The sequence below is a fragment of the Pongo abelii genome, chromosome 19 (genome assembly GCF_028885655.2).
Source record: "Pongo abelii isolate AG06213 chromosome 19, NHGRI_mPonAbe1-v2.0_pri, whole genome shotgun sequence".
NCBI lineage: Eukaryota > Metazoa > Chordata > Mammalia > Primates > Hominidae > Pongo > Pongo abelii.
In genome coordinates this window covers 72,948,156-72,966,329 of record NC_072004.2, presented here as the reverse complement: position 1 = coordinate 72,966,329, position 18,174 = coordinate 72,948,156, and the positions used below count along the sequence as shown (strand labels likewise).

Genomic DNA, 18,174 nt, shown 5'->3' with positions numbered 1-18,174 from the left:
AAGTCGTGTATGTGTGCTTTGGGGCTGGAAGGATCCAGGGATGCGGTCCAGGAGCAGGTCGGGCCAAAGCATCAGCATTCTGATCCCCACTTACCCACTGAGATCTGGGAAAGGGGGATATGGGGGGTCTGGCAAGAGCCAGTCAGTCAAGTCCCTGGAAGGTGATGCAAGGATTCTGAGAGCTCCTTCTAGAAATTCCTGAGCCCTCAGGTTAGTTCCCTTAAAATCATCCCACTTATCCCCTAACCACGACGCCAGCTACCACACACAGACTGGGGCTCTGCCACTCTGCTTTATTGGAACGGCTCCGCGTCTGAGAGCACAGCAGGCTCAACCCTGCTTCAGAGTGGAGGCCGGACCAGGCTGGTGAGTGACCAGCAGGACTCACGACACTTCCAACACAGGAGAGGCAAACTACAGACTGTGGGCACAGCACAGCACAGGACAGCACAGCCAATTGAACTTTTCTTTTATATATAAACAAATAATTTAAAAATTCGAATAATATATAGAGTTTCTCTAGAGAGAGACTTTGCAACAAAAAATATATATAAAGAATATGACCTCCTGGGTAAATGAAGCAGCATCTCTGAGCGGAGGAAAGAGGGTTCCTCATGCACTGGAGGGGGCGAAGCCTTTGGTCAGGCACAAAGGCCATTGCATATCTTGGAAAAGGTTGGAGGAGTAGAGGGCTGGCTAGTCAGGGTATCTGCATTATTTTCTCTACATTGCAGGTTTTTTATGGCTTTGGCTAAAGCAAGTGAAGCAGTGGAGGTACTAAGGTGCTAAACTGAGGCCTCTTGGTCTCTGTGTACAAAACAAAAGGAGGGGGGCAGGGGACAGCCATCAAGCCCTCTTGAGCCTCCAGCTGAGTGGAAGCAGATGGAAGATCTTCAGGGCAGGGGGGAGGCTGGGAGATAGGGTTTAGCAGCCTCCTCCCCCCATACCCTCTGCAGCCCTGCACTCCCACACATCTGTCCCTGCTGATAGTGTCTATTGGAAGGGAGGCAGTTAATCTCCCCTACACTCTGTTGTTAATCCCTGACAGCAGCTGGGACAGAGATGGCAGGAAGGACCTATGTCAACCCCATGAGGCTTCTCCTTTGGGGCAGACAAACAGCCAGGAGCCTGGGGAAACAGGGATGAGCGGGGCATTGGTTTAGGCAGTGAGGCTCGGCCACTCCCTTGGGTCCCATCTGTAGCTCTGCCCACCAAACTTGACGGGGGGTGGGGGGGGATGGGGGATATCCTCTGGATGAGCAGAGCCAGCTAAGAGGAGCCAAATGTCCCTGATAGGATGGGGGAGAGGCAGGACTGGGGGAATTTCAGGAGTTGGAATTGGTCCCAGAAGCCCTTCTGACTCATTCAGACCTGGACTCCTCCAGGATCTGGGGTAGGTTCTGATCCCGGGGGCCAGGGGCTGGGGCTGGAGTTGGGGCTGGGGCTGGGGCTGAGGCTGGAGCTTGGTTGGGAGTTGCTGTAGGGGTGGGGACCTGGGCAGGGCCTGCAGGGGGTAGGGGAGGTTTGCTGCCAGGATGGTACTCGTGGGCAGCCTTGGGCTCGTTGGTATGGTAGGAGCCCTTGTAGCGATGATTTTGCAGATAGAAGAGCACCAACATTCCCACCAGCCCCAGCAGCAGAAAGGCCACCAAAACTGAAAGGAAGAAAAGGGACAATTCAGATCTTTGGGATCTCACCTGTATACACACACACACACACACACACACACACACACACACTTTGAGATTTCACCTGTATACATACACACACTTTGGGATTTCACCTGTACACACACACACACACACACACACACTTACTTTTGGCCAAAAGCATAATGTATGACCCTCAGTTAGCTGTTCGACCACACTAAACTCATCTCAAGTGTCTGGCAGGTTTGAATTCCTGACTTACCCCCGCCACCTTCTGTTGCTAATATTCTCTTTCCACATCCCTGGTAGTTACCCCCATTTCTCATCTCTCTAGGTGTTACTATATCCCCATTTTCCCATCCCTTAGCTATAGCCCCATTTTAATATTTTATTTAAAAATCTGTAGCATCCTCAAACATTTAAAAATCTGTGCCCAGTTATATGGCACCTTCAGCATAGCCTGTCTCATCATCCTTTGTGCCATCGTGCATCTAGTGCCTTTGCCATCCTGCAGCCTTGGGGATCAGGGGCAGGGAAAGGATGCTGACAGTCAGAGGGTAGTCTTGGGAGGTCAGGTTAGTGATCAGTGCTACTCACAGCCTAAAAGTATGGCAACCCATCCTTCATCATGGTAGTAAGGGAAGTCTGGAGAGGAGAAAGCACCAGTTAGGAGATGCCTCCTCCATGTTAAGAATCATTCCCTTCCCTTTCATCCCTCCCTTCCGTCCTCTGTGTCCTGGGAATGTACCTGGGGGCAGATACCAGGGATCAAGCTCAGGTGGCACCTCTGAAACAAGACGTGGCATAGCTCCGCAATTAGATTCGGACAGTTCTCCCTGAACTCGAAGGGCCTCAGCTAGCTCAGCAGTCATGGGTCGAGGGGTTCGGAAGTGGGTCTTGAGGGGAGCCACGTTGTTGAATCGAACACCAGACAGGCAGCCCGAGAAACCTGGGGTGTTATAGCGCTGGATCTCCGGGTCAATGACTCCTGTCTCTGAGAGAGAGGCAGGCCCGGAAAGAGGGACTTGGACCCAAAGGCCCTGCCACTCTCACTGTCCACAGGTTTCCCACTCATCCTTCCCACCGCCCTCACAGCCATTCCCAGGGCCTTCACTTTCCTTGAGGATCCAGGAACATATCCCACAGCTCCTTGCCTAAAACGCGTCCGCACCCGCAGCTTACCCATCACACGCCCTAGATACAAGGCCTTGGGTGAGTCCAACTGGCTGTCCACCAACAGTGAGAACTTCTGCTCTGTCAGTGGGAAGTAGTCCACCTGAGGCAGGGAGGGGGAGGGGGAGGGCGATGAGGGAGCGAGGACCAGAAGCAGATGCCTGTGGGCTGGACTGGAACTGTGTGGACCCTGGGAATATACTTGGGGGCAGATACTGGAGATCTCTCATTCTGTCCAAACTGGCAGTGCCAGCTGGGTGAGTCCTAGCTCTGAAGTGGGCAACCCCTGGGCCTAGTTGTAGGATTTGGTATACATATTTTTATTTTTATTATTTTATTTTATTTATTAAATATTTTTCTTTGTGAAGATGAGGTCTTGCTATGTTGCTCAGGTTGGTCTCAAACTCCTGGCCTCAAGCAGTCCTCCCACTTCAGCCTCCCAAAGTGTTGGGATTACAGGTGTGAGCCGTTCCACCTGGCCTATATATTTTTTAAAACCCTGTTTTAAGCCCCGTCTTTGCAGCTTACCTGCGGTTTGACTTTAGGGAAACCACTTTATTTTTTTGAGATGGAGTCTCACTCTGTCGCCTAGGCCTGGAGTGCAGTGGCACGATCTCAGCTCACTGCAACCTCTGCCTCCCAGATTCAAGCAATTTTCCTGCCTCACCCTCCTGAGTAGCTGAAACCACTTTACTTTCTGAGGCTCTCTCTTTACTGATTTGTAAAACAAATAAGAATGCCTATTGTCTGGCTGGGCGCGGTGGCTCATGCTTATAATCCCAGCACTTTTGGAGGCTGAGGCAGGCAGATCATCTGAGGTTGGGTGTTCGAGACCAGCCTGACCAACATGGAGAAATCCTGTCTCTACTAAAAATACAAAATTAGCTGGGTGTTGTGGCGCATGCCTGTAATCTCAGCTACTCAGGAGGCTGAGGCAGAAGAATTGCTTGAACCCGGGAGGCGGAGGTTGCAGTGAGCTGAGATCACACCATTGCACTCCAGCCTGGGCAACAAGAGCAAAATTCCATCTCAAAAAAAAAAAAATGCCTATTGTCCTCTTGGAGCTATTGTGAGGGTTACCTGAGGCGACACACGTGAAAATCCTCTATACATTCAAATGTGATCTGCAAATGTTAAGTATTTGATGTTTTCCTGGATGCCACAACAGAGACCATGAGGTTATGATCTGAACTGGCTCACCTCCCTCTGTGCATACCTGGATGAAGAGGTTCCGGTAAACACGGGTGATATTGACGCTATGGGGCTGGCCATCGGTCACCGGTCGAGTGGTTAGCTGGTACACGTAGGGACTGGTGCCCAGCTGATATCGCAGCTGAAGGGTCCCTATGGGGTGGGGAGAAGAAATTCAGGGTCTCAGGCCCCATGACTCCTCTCTTCTAACAGCACGTGGGTCCTTGTATTTGTGAATCAGTAGAAGAATTAGGGGCACCGGGGTGAAGCTGGAGTGGGGTGAGAGAGCCCGGGAGAGCTTACCATCATCCTTGATGAGCACAGCCATGTAGTCACGAACAAAGGAACTGACATAGAGCAGGACAGCAGGGGCGGAGCTGGTGCTAAAGCTGAAGGAGACCTCCTCTCCCGTAACATTGTAGACAGGCCCACGGTAACCGGGCACAGGCCGACCAGGCCGGGGGTAGTCGGGCAGGCGGTACCCGGGGCCATGGTAGCCAGGCACATAGCCCGGAGTATCATAGCCCGGGATGTAGCCAGGCTCATATCCTGGCACCGGCCGGCTCAGCATGTGGGAGAATTCCCTGGCTGCAGAGCGCAGCGCTGACTGTAGGTTATAGCGCATCCAGGTGCCCGGCTCAAAGAAACCACCAATATCTGCAGGTAGAAGCAGGGAGGTTAGGGCCCCCACACTGCTCACTCCCCATTTCAGAGGTTTTATGTCATCCATACACACATCCTGAGACTTACTTCAGTTTCTGCCACCCTCACAACCCTCCATTTACTTTTAGGTCCCCTTGAGCCCCTCTGTCACAGAACAGAATCTTACAGCCATGGGAAACTTGAGATCATCTGATCCAACCCCTGCATTTTACAAATGGGGAAACAGGCTCAGAGATGAGTAGTGACTTGCTTAAAGACACACAGTAAGGCTAGGCACAGTGGCTCACGCCTGTAATACCAGCAGTTTGGGAGGCCAAGGCAGGCAGATCATCTGAGGTCAGGAGTTTGAGAACAGCCTGGCCAACATGGCAAAACCCCATCTCTGCTAAAAATACAAAACTTAGCTAGGTGTGGTAGTGCATGCCTGTAATCCCAGCTACTGTAGGAAGGCCAAGGCAGGAGAATTGCTTGAGCCCAGGGGGCAGAGGTTGCAGTGAGCCAAGATCATGCCACTGCACTCCAGCCTGGGTGACAGTGAGGCTCCGTCTCAAAAAAAAAAAAAAAAAGACACACAGTAAGGGGACAGCCAAGATTAGAATGGGGATATCCTGACCCCGTGTAGTATATGTGCCACTACTCACACTTCCAAACCACCACCAGAAATCTGTTGGTCCCTAAGTCTTGTATCTCCCTAGTCCCCCATACTCCTCCCACCAGTAACCCACCTGCCCATATATCCTCCCTATAGGCCAGCCTTAGGGAGGATGCAGTCTTGGCATGTGTGTAGGATCTTGCTATGGGGAATGTCAAGGCTCACCTTAACCAAGAACTGGGTCATTGATATGTTTTAGGAATGCAGCAATCATCAAATACATTGACAAGGGAGTTCGCCTGTGTTACCATGGTGATGGTGGGAAGATGGAGAAGTGATTTGCTTTTTTTTTTTTTTTTTTGTAGACATAGTCTTTGCTGTGCCCCCCAGGCTGGAGTACAGTGACACGATCATAGCTCACTGCAGCCTTGACCTCCTAGGTGCAAGTGATCCTCCCACCTCAGCCTCCTGAGTAGCTAGGCCTAAGTGTGCACCACCATGCCCAGCTAATTAAGAAATTTTGCCAGGCACTGTGGCTCACGCCTGTAATCCCAGCACTTTGGGAGGCCAAGGTGGGTGGATCACCTGTGGTCAGAAGTTCGTGACCAGCCTGGCAAGCATGGTGAAACCCCGTCTCTACTAAAAATACAAAAATTAGCCAGGTGTGCTGGCTCACACTTGTAATCCCAGCTACTTGGGAGGCTGAGGCAGGAGAATCACTTCAGCCCAGGAGGCAGAGGTTGCAGTGAGCCGAGATCGAGCCATTACACTCCAGCCTGGGCAACAAGAGTGAAACTCAGTCTCAAAAAAAAAGAAAAAAGAAATTATTTTAGCCAGACGCGGTGGCTCACGCCTGTAATCCCAGCACTTTGGGAGGCTGAGGCAGGCAGATCACAAGGTCAAGAGTTTGAGACCAGCCTGGCCAATGTGGTGAAACCCCGTCTCTACTAAAAATACAAAAATTAGCCAGGCATGGTGGTGCATACCTGTAGTCCCAGCTACTCGGGAGGCTGGGGCAGAAGAATCGCTTGAACCAGGCGGAGGTTGCAGTGAGCCGAAATCGTGCCACTGCACTCTAGCCTGGGTGACAGAGCGAGATTCCATCTCATAAAAAAAAAAATTTTTTTTGTAGAGACAGGGTCTTGCCATGTTGCCCAGGCTGGTCTCAAACTCCTAGCCTCAAGCAATCCTCCCACCTTGGGCTCCCAAAGCATGCTTGGTGATTTTGAGCTCTTTTTGCACCAGCTATCTGTACCATCCCTTCCTTGTCCATGCCTTTGGAGTCATCCATGATCTTCAACTGCCTAACTCCCCAAACTCAGAGCTCAGGAATCCAGGGACAACTCTAATTTTCCATGATGTGGGCTTTACATGCTATTTCCTTCCCTGCCCTCCCGACATCCCATTACGCCCTATGACTCCCTGTTGCCCCATAACCAGCAGCGCTGACCGTGGTTGCAGTATGGCCCATCAAAAGCCGTGAGGTCACAGTCACATGTGTAGTAGCTATAGCGTTCCACGCAGCGGCCTCCATGGAAACAGGGGAGTCGAGGGTGGGCACAGTGGCCTGTGCAGTTGGGTGAGGTACCCTCAGAGGCATTGGCACGGCCCTCCAGGTTCAGAGTCACTCCGTTCAGACGCATGGCCCTCAAGCAACCCACAAAGGGGCGTCTCTTAAGCTCTGCAGATCCTGGGAAGGGTAGGCAACAGGTCAAGAAATGGAGGCAGGGCCGGGCGCGGTGGCTCACGCCTGTAATCCCAGCACTTTGGGAGGCCAAGGCAGGTGAATCATGAGGTCAGGAGATCGAGTCCATCCTGGCTAACACGGTGAAACCCCGTCTCTACTAAAAAATACAAAAAAAATTAGCCGGGCACGGTGGCGGGCGCCTGTAGTCCCAGCTACTCGGGAGGCTGAGGCAGGAGAACTGCTTGAACCTGGGAGGCGGAGCTTGCAGTGAGCCGAGATCGTGCCACTGCACTCCAGCCTGGGTGACAGAGCGAGACTCCGTCTCAAAAAAAAAAAAAAAGAAATGGAGGCAGAGCCAGAGACAGGATGAAGTATTGTAGTTGGAAAGGGAGCCAAGGGGGCTGGAAGAATAGAATAGGATACAAAGGCCTGGAGGGACAAGTGAGACACTGGCTTGCTCTGAAGCAGAGGGGACTGGCACCTAAGACAGGAGGAGGCTCCTGGAAACAAGGTGAGCGGCCTTGGAGGGTGGGGAGGTAAAGGAGGCTTCAGACTTGCCTCTGGGTTGCTGCTCACCCACATAGAGGGGCTGGTCATACTCCATCCAGATGTAGGTCTGCAGCGGCATAGGCCGCAGAACCCAGGGCCGGTGATCCACTCGGAGCCGGGCCTGCTTCACGTTGATTTCAGCCCGGACCAGGTGCCACTCGTCGTCGTTGAACTCAAAGTCGTCTGAGTGTACTGTGAGGTTCTCATCCCCATTCCCCACATCAAAGGCGAAGACCACATCCCGGGATGCTGGACAGTGTGATTCGGGGTGGGGGAGAAAAGGACTCAGACCTACAAGACCCTTCATAGATCCTTGCCCAATACAACCTCTTTCCCTCACCTCTTTGGAGCTTCTTGAATATCCCTCCAATTTATCTGTAGCTTGCATTGAAACTTACCAACTGCTTAAAAACCTCATACCCTTAGTCTCTCCCCACATCACAGATCCCTGAAGCCAGCTTCCCAGCCTCACTTCCCAGGCTAGAAGCATGGCTAATCAGCGGTGAGAGGGACTCGAAGGTCCAGCTTCCTTATGGCACAAGGAAGGGGCTTAAGGCCAAGAGAGGCCAAGTGAATGCCTAGGGTCACCCAGCCAGCCATCAAGACCGAGTGAGGGCTAGAACACAGGGTATCTCAACCCTTCCCATGCTGCCTGTCAAAAGGGCATCTGCCCTTGGCTCCAACCCCAGCCTGCACCTACCCCTGTCTCCCCAGACAGCACTTTCATCTACCCTGAGGCCCTCCCACAGTCTGCCTGCTCACTGTTGAGTTCCACCCGCACATAAGGTCGGCGCCACTGGCAGTAAGGGCCCCCCATATTCTCTAGGAAGACCCCCGAGGGAGCAGAGGTTCTGAAGTAGAAGGAGACATCCAGGCTGTGGTTGGCACGGATTGGGGGGAAGCGTAGTGCAGCCCCGGTGTGGAAGGAAATGGTGTTCCAGGAATTTCCTAGAAAAGCAGATGGAGGAAGGTCTTGTCAGGGAGATTGGAGGGTGGAGGAGGAAGAGAACCTGGGGTTGGGGGCAGGGAAGGTCGGGCAAAGGGGGAGGGTTTGAGGTGACGGAGGGGAGACTAAGGAGTAGAATGAAAGAGGAGCCAGGTGCAGAGGGGCAATGAGATCGCATCACAGCAGGAGCTGGGGGTCGGGCACCCCAGCTAGAGACCACCAGTGACATGCAGCCTAGATTTTGGAAACTGGAAAGTCAGCTCTGGGAGGGCACACAAAAGGGGACTGCCACTCACGATCGCCATAGCAGCGCAGAGGCCTCAGGAAGAACTGGGCCTCAGAAGTGGAGCGGTTCGTATCCCCTATCACTACCTGAGTGACAGGCAGATGGTCCACAAAGGTCAGCAGTCCCTTGTCAGTTCTCCTGTGGGGGCAGGATGCCATGGCTCAGCCCTAGCCACTCAGCTCCCCCCCCATCCCGGAGTCCTAAAAACCCTGTCCGTTTGCCCCCTCACCACTGGGGCTGGTCAGCGTCACAGTTGCAATACAAGGCAGGGTCCACACAGCTCCGGTCCAGACCACAGGCACAGCGCTGGATCCCAGGCTGGGAGCCTCCCCAGTAGAAGTGCTGCTCCTCATTTCGGCCAATCCAAAAGCTGTAGGGGTAGCCTCCTGGGGAAGAGGTGCAGGCAGCTTCCAGGCCCTGTCCCTCCATTAGCCTCTGGGCTCCTCTCGCCCTTCCAACGAGTTCAGACCCCTCCTTGAATCTTCCAGCCCAAGGCCCCAGCTGGCTCTCTGGCTTCCTTCTCCCAGGCTCCCATTGGTGTCTCCTCCAGTTCCGCCACCTCCCTGACCCCAGCCCTAACCTGCAGTGTTGAGCAGCCGGGAATTGTAGCAGGAGAACTCGATCCACTGTTCACAATGCTGGGAAGCATTGGCAAGAGCACTGACTTCCTCCCAGGATGCATTCCAGTACTGGATAGCCCCCAGGAATGGCCGCTCCATGCTGGAACCTGTCACTCGAGTTGTCCACAGCCTGTCATGCCGCACAACTGTCCACGCTCGGTTCTCTGGGAGACAAGAGGGGACAGAGCTTTGGCTGGAGTTGGGCATTCTCTACCCATCTCCCTGCCCACCTCCACCACCACTGCTGCAACTCAGAGCCACTGAACGAGGCCAGCAGCTCCATTCCACCTCTGCCCTGGGCACTCTGCATCGTAGGCTGGAAATAAGATAGCTGGAATGGGTAAGGAAGCTGGGATATACTTTTTTTTTTTTTTTTTTTGAGATGAAGTCTCGCTCTGTTGCCCAGGCTGGAGTTCAACGGCGCTTCCTCAGCTCACTGCAACCTCCACCTCCCAGGTTCAAGCGATTCTCCTGCCTCAGCCTCCCGAGTAGCTTCCCAAAGTGCTGGGATTACAGGTGTGAGCCACCACGCCTGGCTTGGGATTTGCTTTTAAGGCTAGGTTACAAATTCCTCAGTATCCCCTTCCCCTCTGTCCTCCTTTACCCTCACCTGTTTAGTCTAACTGGCCCCCACCCACCACTCTATCCTTCCCGGTTCTCTCCTCACCCCCTTACCACCCATCAGAGACACTTACCTCGGATATCACAGTACACTACAAATGGCTTCAGGGGGCCACTGCCATCAGGATCAATGGTGAAGTTTCCAGAAGTTTTCCCACTGAGCCGATAAGCCTCACAGGATTCCTTATACAAAGCTGGCAGATAATAGGGTGAGACAAAGGCAGTTAGAGAGTTAGAGGGCTGGCCAGGTGTGGCGGCTCGGGCCTGTAATCCCAGCACTTTGGGAGGCCGAGGTGGTGCCTCACCTGAGGTCAGGAGTTCGAGACCAGCCTGGCCAACATGGTGAAACCTCATCTGTACTAAAAATACAAAAATTAGCTAGGCGTGGTGGTACGCGCCTGTAGTCCCAGCTACTTAGGAGGCTGAGGCAGGAGAATCGCTTGAACCCAGGAGGCGGAGGTTGCAGCGAGCCCAGATGGCACCACTGCACTCCAGCCTGGGCAACAGAGCAAGACTCTGTCTCAAAAAAACCAAAAACAAAAAGAGAGAGGGCTGGAAGGGCCATCCTCGCCATCTCTAGCAGCCTGATGATCCCCAGCAACCTTCTCCTGACCTCCTTTGCCCCTGACTCCCCCCATACCACATCTGGCTTACGTGTGTGGCAGGTCTCTCCCTTGTAGCCAGTCAGTTCGCAGTAGCAAATGAAGTCATCCCAAGACTGGTAGCAGCGTCCATCATGCTCACACATGTTAGGGCTGCACCTAGGGAAGGGGTCAGGACCAAGGAAAGGAGCCTTACTAGGAGCTGGAGAGTGGGGTCTGATCCCCGCAAGCTTCAATCCCAGCTCCTTGAAGCCCCAGAACCCAGTGAGACACACCCCGCCTAGCCATCCGGGTATAAGCGCAGATGCAGGGGCACTAGGCAGTCCTCGGGGCTCAAGTACTACTATTCCCCCTTCCCGAAAACATCAAAACATGCCTTATTCTACCCCCGTCACCCCCTAGCACAAAAAACCCCTCTAGGACCAAAAGCAGATGGTGTCATTTCCATCCTGAACATGTATCACCTTAAGGGAAGAAATAGGAGGTAAAAGATCAAAGAAGAATCATCCCCAAGCAGGGGACTAAGGAGCAGAGACAAGGAGAAGGGAGATTATTGAGAAAGGCCATTCCTACTGGGAGACCAGGGAAGAGGGCTTTGGAGGGGTCACCTCTTGTTAGGGGCTTCTGGATACCTATCAGTGATGCCACATGTATCAAAGAGGACCTCAGCATAGAATCCAAGCCGCCGGCCCTCCACCAGAGTCAGGTTGACCAGTTGACCATCCACCTTGAGCAGCTCCATGCAGCCATGGAATGCCGTCTGGTTGGAGTGGCAGTCCCATCGACTGGCTGGCTTGGGACAACCTGGAGCAACCACCCCTGTGAGACCCTCCCCAGGGGAGACCCCAAAGACCCTCCCCCAGGGAGATGCTGAGGGGGAGCCAGACATAAAGGAAGAAAGGGGGCTACAACCAAATTGTAGATGGCAATGACCTTCCACTCCCCAAGGCCCCAGAGGGGAAAGAGGGCTTGATCCCTCCAAAATTCTCCATGTGGCCCCATCTGGGTGAACTTAGATGGAGCCTTCCCACCCAGAAGCAGAGGTCTGGTCAGGTTGGCCCCCACTTACCCCCAAAGAAATATGAGGTCCCTGTCCGGATCAGCAGTGGATATGAGACCCTGACCTCTGCCCCCTCCACATCATCAATGCTGATGACTGCATGGTTTTCCTGTGCTACAAAATTCACCTCGTGCCAAAAGCCGTCATTCAGTCGGTACCCTGGACAAGAACGGATGATGTTGTGGGTGGAGGGAAGCAGCAACTATGCTAGAAGAATGTTCTGAGTGGGGAAGCAGCAGCCCCACTGTGTCCCAGTAGCAGCCTGTGTGCCCCTGTGATTACACTTCTCACACCCAGTGGAGACCTCTCTGAATGTCTCTTCAGTATCCATGACCCAGCAACTGCCACAGAGTCTGCATAGTTATAAATGAGTAACCAAATCTCCAGGGGCCCTCTGGAACCGGAGAATACCAGGACTCCCAGGCTTCCCCCTTCTCCAAGAATACTTAGTCCCTCAGATCCGCCTCCTCACTGCCTCCAGCCACTCCCACCTTTCCCATTACCCTGGGGCCTCCTGCCCTTCCCCCTTCACTCCGTCTCCCCTCTCCAGAAGGTAAAGGCCTCAGTCCAGGCCTACAACTTTCCTCTACACTTCTCTTCTCTTCTTGTGCCTCCCCCGAAACGCCCTCACCAGCAGCGAACTGAAGCTTCTTTCGGCCGCTCTGCGCGATGGACACGTTGACCTGCCCTTCGCTGAGCGTCAGCTCCACGTGACCCAGCCCGTCCCCCAGACGGGAGAAAAGGAGAAGCCCGGTGAGGTCCCAGGTGCGGAAGCGAAATGAGACTGCCAGGCGGCCGCGGCGTGGGAAACCGGGCACTTGAACGAAGTTGTGAGGGCCTCCGAAGTTGATAGGGTGCGGTACCGGGTCCAGGCAACGAAAAGCCACCTTACCCTAGGGGCAAAAGTGAAGACGCATCAACACCCGTGAGCCGCCTCTGCCTCAGCTGGGAATTCAGTTTTCACACCGGTCTAAGACCCTGGTCACCGCCCTCCTTCGGTGTTGGCGGGGGTGAGATCTCCAACCATGACGTGACCTCTTCCCCTCCAAGCTCGTCCATCTGTGGAGTGAGCCCCAACCCAGTCGGCCCTCGGAACTCTGCTCGCTTGCTCTCGCTGATCTCCACCGTCTGCGACTCCACCGCTTCTCTCCTTCCAGTATCGAGAGGCAATTTTGGACCACAGACCTGGCTCCTGCCAGCTTCCCAACAGAGCTCCAGAGTCGGAGAGGGGTGAGGGGGGCATATCAGAGAAGCCATCGATTCAAGTCCCTACTCAGCCACCGTGCAGCTGCACGACCCCTGGACAAGCCACTCCCTGTCTCTGCGCCTTACGTTCCTCATCTATGAACTAAGAAGGTGATTGGACCCGACCACTACTTCTTAACTACGGGCCTGCGTGGCTCATGCACCTCAAGTGAGACCCGCTCCCCTCCCAACTTGAGCATCTGGCTGGGGACAGAGGGATCCTCGGCTTTTATCTGATGTTCACTATCTCTTCCCGCTCCACCTCTTTGCTTTCCACGACGCTTTGGTATCCTGTCCTCCCAGACCCCCCTGCCCACTGGCCTCGAAGGTGATCCGGGAATGGCGCCGCACGGCCAGGTCTGCGATGTTGACGCGGTTGAAGATTACGTTTTCTATGCAGCCGCGGAAGTTATGCCGATAGGCCAGGTTCTTCCGCGCGGCGCCCACCAGACCTCCGATGAACATCTGCGGGAGGCGTGGGGAATGAGGCCTCTTGGGCACAGGAGCGCGCCTGCCTTTCTCCCGCGTCCCCACCGTATGCTTTCCCAAATGCCAGGTGGGACTTTGTAAAAGACTTAAAACACACATTTCCCCAGTGTCGGTACTAAAGCTCGCTAGGCCTTTCAAGGCTTGAGTTCAAGCTCTGACTCCAACACAAATCGGCTGCACGCCCTTGGGCAAGTCAATTAGCCTGCCTGGGATTCTTATCTGCAGATGGGGTCAGGGTCTTTAACAACGCCACAAAGTTGTGGGAGGATCCAAGGGAACAATTTTCCTACCTTGCCTAGTCCCCAAAATCTGGATTTCCAAACCCCATCTCATTAGTTCTAAAATAGTGCCTGGGAGTCTGCATGCTAACACCACCACCACCCACAAAAAAAAAAAAAAAAAAAAAAACACAAGACTTTTTCTGGTGAGCGGCAAGTTTGCCAAGGGCTGCTAGGATATTCAGGAATTGGAATGCGAAGTCTTTGAAAAAAAAATTTTTTTTAAATAGAGGTAGGATGTCACTATGTTGCCCAGGTGAGTCTTGAACACCTGGCCTCAAGCAATCCTCCCACCTCAGCCTCCCAAAGTGCTGGGATTACAGGCATGAGCCACCACCCACAGCCTGAATGCGAGGTCTTACCTCTGAGAGACAGAGAAAAAGAGAAAGAGAGAAAGGGAGAGACCGACCTGCACTCACTCATCCAGCATCTACCCTACCACGAAATAGCACCTCCCTAGTCTCTCACCTCAGTGTCCAGGTTCAGCCTCTCGAAGTCTCCATTGAGAATAAAGCGCTGCACATAGCCGTCCAGGGTGAAATTTACGTCGCGGCCAAATCGGTCCACCCGCACGTAGTGCCAGTGCTGGTCATTGAGGACTCCGCCTGCGCTCACGGTGGTGTGACCTGGTCTTGGCTGGATAGGGCTGCTGCCTGAGGGTGGGGCAGGACAGAGTGAGACCTCAAGCCAGGAGAACTGCATGGAGTCCAAGCTCCTAGGCAGAGCAGCAGCGTGTAACAAAGCCCAGGGCAACCAGGGAGAGTGAGCGAATAGATCAACAGCCACTGGCGAGTGTGTGACAGGGTAAGCCATTTAGCCTGGCTTCCTGTCTGTAAAACTGGGAACACATGAGCTGCTTCTATTTCATCTGCGGGTGTTAGGAAAAGCTGATGAGATACAGTGTGTGTGTGTGTGTGTGTGTGTTTACAAGGAGGGAACTGAGGCTCGGAAGTGCCCCATCCGAGGTCACATCTCTGTGTAGTGGTAGAGCTGAGACTGGAATCCAGTTCTCACTCAACTCCAGTGTTTTGCTAGCATCAAATGCTACAAGAAAGGGGCAGTTTGGTCCAGGCCTTAGAGAAGTGGAAGACCAGGCTGAGCGCGGATGTGCGGAGGAGGTGCCACGAAGAGGGCGGTGAGAGAGCTTCAGGGGTTGGCTCCGCATCGCACCCGGTCGCCGAGCTCACCCAGGCTCATGTGCAGCAGCAGGTGTGCCCCCTCCAGCTCGAGCGTCACGTAGTCGCCCTGGGCGCCCTCGGCGTGCAGCAGAAGCCCGTCCTTCTCCTCGGTCTTGAAGCTGAAGGCGAACACGTCCCACAGGCTTCGGCTGACCCCTCGCGGGAAGCGGTAGGAGATGGCATCGTCGCCGTCGAAATAGAGTATGTCGGCCTCTGCGCAAAGGACCGTAGGTGGGCCGGGAACTGGGGAGGCTGTCTCCCGGGCCCCCTCCGCTCTCTCTGCACACTTACTGTATGGGCAGCCATAGAGGCCGAGCCTCAGGCCGATCTTGCCGCGTGGGTTCCAGGCCAGGGGCACGATGCGGATGTAGCGCGCAGTGAAGTGGAAGTGCAGGTCATGGCGCACCACCGCCGACTCGTTCACGTTACCAAAGAAGGTCTGCGGGGGTGGGGGGAGAGTAGTAACCACGTCCCGCCCTCTGCTTCTTTTTTTTTTTTTTTTTATTTTATTTTTTGAGACAGAGTCTCGTTCTGTCGCCCAGGCTGGAGTGCAGTGGCACGATCTCGGCTCACCGCAACCTCTGCTTCCCAGGTTCAAATAATTCTCTTCCTCAGCCTCCCAAGTAGCCGGGATTACAGGCGCCCGCCACTACGCCCGGCTGATTTTTTTGTATTTTTCATAGAGACGGGGTTTCACCATATTGGCCAGGCTGGTCTTAAACTCCTGACCTCGTGATCCACCTGCCTCGGCCTCCCAAAGTGCTGGGATTACAGGCGTGAGCCACTGCGCCCGGCCCCCCTCTGCTTCTTTCTCCATAGCCTCCCAGCCCACCACTTTCACACCCAGCCAATCTGGACTTCTGGAAAGTAAACACTCCTTGGTCTTCCCTGCTTGGGGACTTTGCCCGCACAGTTTCCATAAAGTGTCCTCTCCCACAATCCTATTATTTCCTCAGACCTGAAATCAAATGTCTCCTCCTTAGGAAGCTCTCCCAGGTTTTACCCTAAAGTGTGTTAAACCCTGTGAACCGAGTGTTTCGCTCACGTCCTAAACTGACAGTCCCTCTGGACAGAATCCCTGGAGTGGAGTCACTGCTCCTCGTCCGAGCCTTCACCACCACCCCCTCCATTTTCCCAGAGGCTGGTGCCCGGCCCAGAGCCTGGAGCAGAGGAAGCTCCCCAAGTGTTACCGCCTTGGCGCCCAGAGTACCGAGTTGTGCCCTCGCTGGTAGAACGGTGTCCAGCTGTCCACTCGGTCGCCGTAGAGCAGCATGTAACGTGTGACCCAGTCCCAAGAATTAAAGGATCCCTGTGTGGCCACGGCCCGGATCCGGTGCTTCTTCATTAAGTCTATCTGGAGCCAGGGATTCGGATCCCCAATCCGTGGTGACCACCCGCTTATGCCTACAGAAGGGACAGGAGCTTTAACCGGCGGCTATCCCTCTCCCCGAAGTCCTCCGGAGGCCCCCACCCTTCCGCGGTGCGCTGCCAGTTCGCAGCTGATGTTCCGCGGAGCTCACCGTGCAGCCTGGCGAATCGCGGCGCAGTAAGGAGACTGTAGTAGGAGGAGGCGCCCAGGGAGCGTGCATACAGGGGACCCACCAGCTCCTCGTCGCAGCCGTCTAGGGTAGGGAAACCGACATGTTAGTCAGCGCTGGCCCCTCCCAGACCCTTCCAAAGGCCGGCCCACTTAGCGACCGAAGCTTCCCCTTCTGTGCCCCCAACCCCCACCCCCAGAGGCACACCCAGCCCTACCTTAAAGCCATCTATTCAATCCTGGCTGCAGCAACAGCTGCATGCTCAGAGGAGGCTGCCTTCTCCTTCTAGGGAAACCCCTAGGCTACACCCATAGGCCCAAGGCCAGACCCTCCCTAGCTAGCCCAATACCTGCCCTGGTTTAGTACTTTCCCAAACTCAATCCTAAACCTCAGCATCTTCCACAGCCTAAGTCAACCCAAGACACCAATCCAGCTCCAACCCTAGCCTCAATCCAACTCGGCCCCCAAAACCTGCACCATCCCCAAATACAGGCCTTGCACCCAACCTCAGCCAGTACTAGCACCATCACCAGCTCCATGTCCAGCCTTAGCATCAGTCAGGGGCACCAGCTCCTGCTTGGATCCCTGCCACAAAACAGCCCCAGCCACAAACCCCAGCCCTAGCCACAAACCTCACCCCTTGGCCAGCTCCAAAGTCCAGCCTCAAGCCCTGGCAAAACCTTAATCCTAGTATCGGTCACCAGTATACACTTATCCCCCGGCCCTAGCCTCAAACCCAGGCACCAGCTCCTGCTTGGATCCCATCCCCAAATCCCTGCCCGCTGACTTCATCCTCGCCCCGGAGCCCAGCCCCAGCCCCGGGCGCGCGCGGCAGCCTCAGAGCTGCAATGCGGAGCGCGGGGGAGAGGCAGGAAAAGATGAGAGCCAGCGGGCGCGCGCCGGCCGGGAAGGACCCGCGACCACCCAGCCGCAATGCGGTTCGGGGCCGCCCTGCAGGCTCTGGACTCCTGGGCCCAACCCCACCTGCCTCCAAGCCCAACACTCACAGTAGCCCCAGCCCTCGGCTCCTGAGACCGCGGCGAGCAGGATGCAGAAGAGCCGGAGACGCATCATGCAGGGCTGACGGTCCCGGCAGCCGCCTCCCTGTGAACGGCTCCGGCTAGAGCTCGAGTTCTGGCTTGGGCTTCAAGCTCTCCTCCTGGGGTTTGCAGCAGACCGCTCTCTCCTCCTTACCCAGCCCTCCCTCCCTCCCTCTCTCCTTTCGCCCCCAAGCGCTCTCTCTCTCCCCTCTCTTTTCTCTCTCTCTCTCTCTCTCTGGTTCCTGGTCCTCCGTTCTTGTCTCTCTATCCTCTCCTTTCCACCCTCTCTCCTCTCACCTCCCCCCTTCCCCAGCCTCTGTCTCCTGGCACGCGCCGGTTTCCCGGACCCCGCGCAAGCGCGTGCCTCAGCCCTGCTGCGAAAGGGAGGGGGTAGAGAGCCTCTAGCCACCGGGAAAACCCCAAGTAACCCGAGGCTGCCCGGGACTAGGGCCACAGGGGTGAGGACAGGGAACCTAGGGCCAGAAGCATCCTGAAAATTTCAAGAAAAGGGAGGTGGTTTGGGGGAAGGGTGCCTGGAAATGGAATGAAGGGTAAGTAAAAGAATCTTCTAGTAAAATTATGCTTCTAGAGCATAATTTTCTGAAGGCAAATTATGCTCTAGGAGTGGTGCTGGGCACTGTGAATTTAGCATTTTTGCCCTACTCCACTTTGCAGATGAAAAACCTCAGGCTTAAAGAGGTCAAGAAACTTAGTCAATATCACACAGCAAATGATTATATTCCGAAGCCCGTTCTTTCTTCACTGAC

General features: G+C 54.7%; 1 protein-coding gene across 1 annotated transcript; it reads right to left on the bottom strand.

The window, feature by feature from the left end:
• Positions 1 to 279: 279 nt before the first annotated feature.
• On the bottom strand, positions 280 to 17,503 carry CNTNAP1 (contactin associated protein 1). Its single transcript, XM_002827502.6, has 24 exons — positions 17,375 to 17,503; positions 16,350 to 16,451; positions 16,040 to 16,233; positions 15,121 to 15,268; positions 14,839 to 15,042; positions 14,120 to 14,304; positions 13,206 to 13,349; positions 12,271 to 12,532; positions 11,649 to 11,798; positions 11,212 to 11,383; positions 10,632 to 10,738; positions 10,052 to 10,171; positions 9,317 to 9,520; positions 8,966 to 9,122; positions 8,747 to 8,874; positions 8,267 to 8,452; positions 7,532 to 7,753; positions 6,719 to 6,958; positions 4,317 to 4,670; positions 4,039 to 4,166; positions 2,832 to 2,925; positions 2,398 to 2,643; positions 2,247 to 2,294; positions 280 to 1,654 (listed from the first exon to the last, which is right to left on the bottom strand). The coding sequence occupies exons 1-24, from the start codon at positions 17,439 to 17,441 to the stop codon at positions 1,362 to 1,364; spliced, it is 4,155 nt and encodes a 1,384-aa protein (XP_002827548.2). The 5' UTR covers positions 17,442 to 17,503; the 3' UTR covers positions 280 to 1,361.
• Between the last annotated feature and the right edge of the window lie 671 nt (positions 17,504 to 18,174).

Coding starts and splice junctions, on each gene's coding strand:
- CNTNAP1 (XM_002827502.6), bottom strand. CDS start 17,441: ATGATGCGTCTCCGGCTCTTCTGCATCCTGCTCGCCGCGGTCTCAGGA. Junction 16,452..17,374: donor AGCCGAGGGCTGGGGCTACT/GTGAGTGTTGGG, acceptor TCCCTACCCTAG/ACGGCTGCGACGAGGAGCTG. Junction 2,295..2,397: donor TCCCTGGTATCTGCCCCCAG/GTACATTCCCAG, acceptor TCTCCTCTCCAG/ACTTCCCTTACTACCATGAT.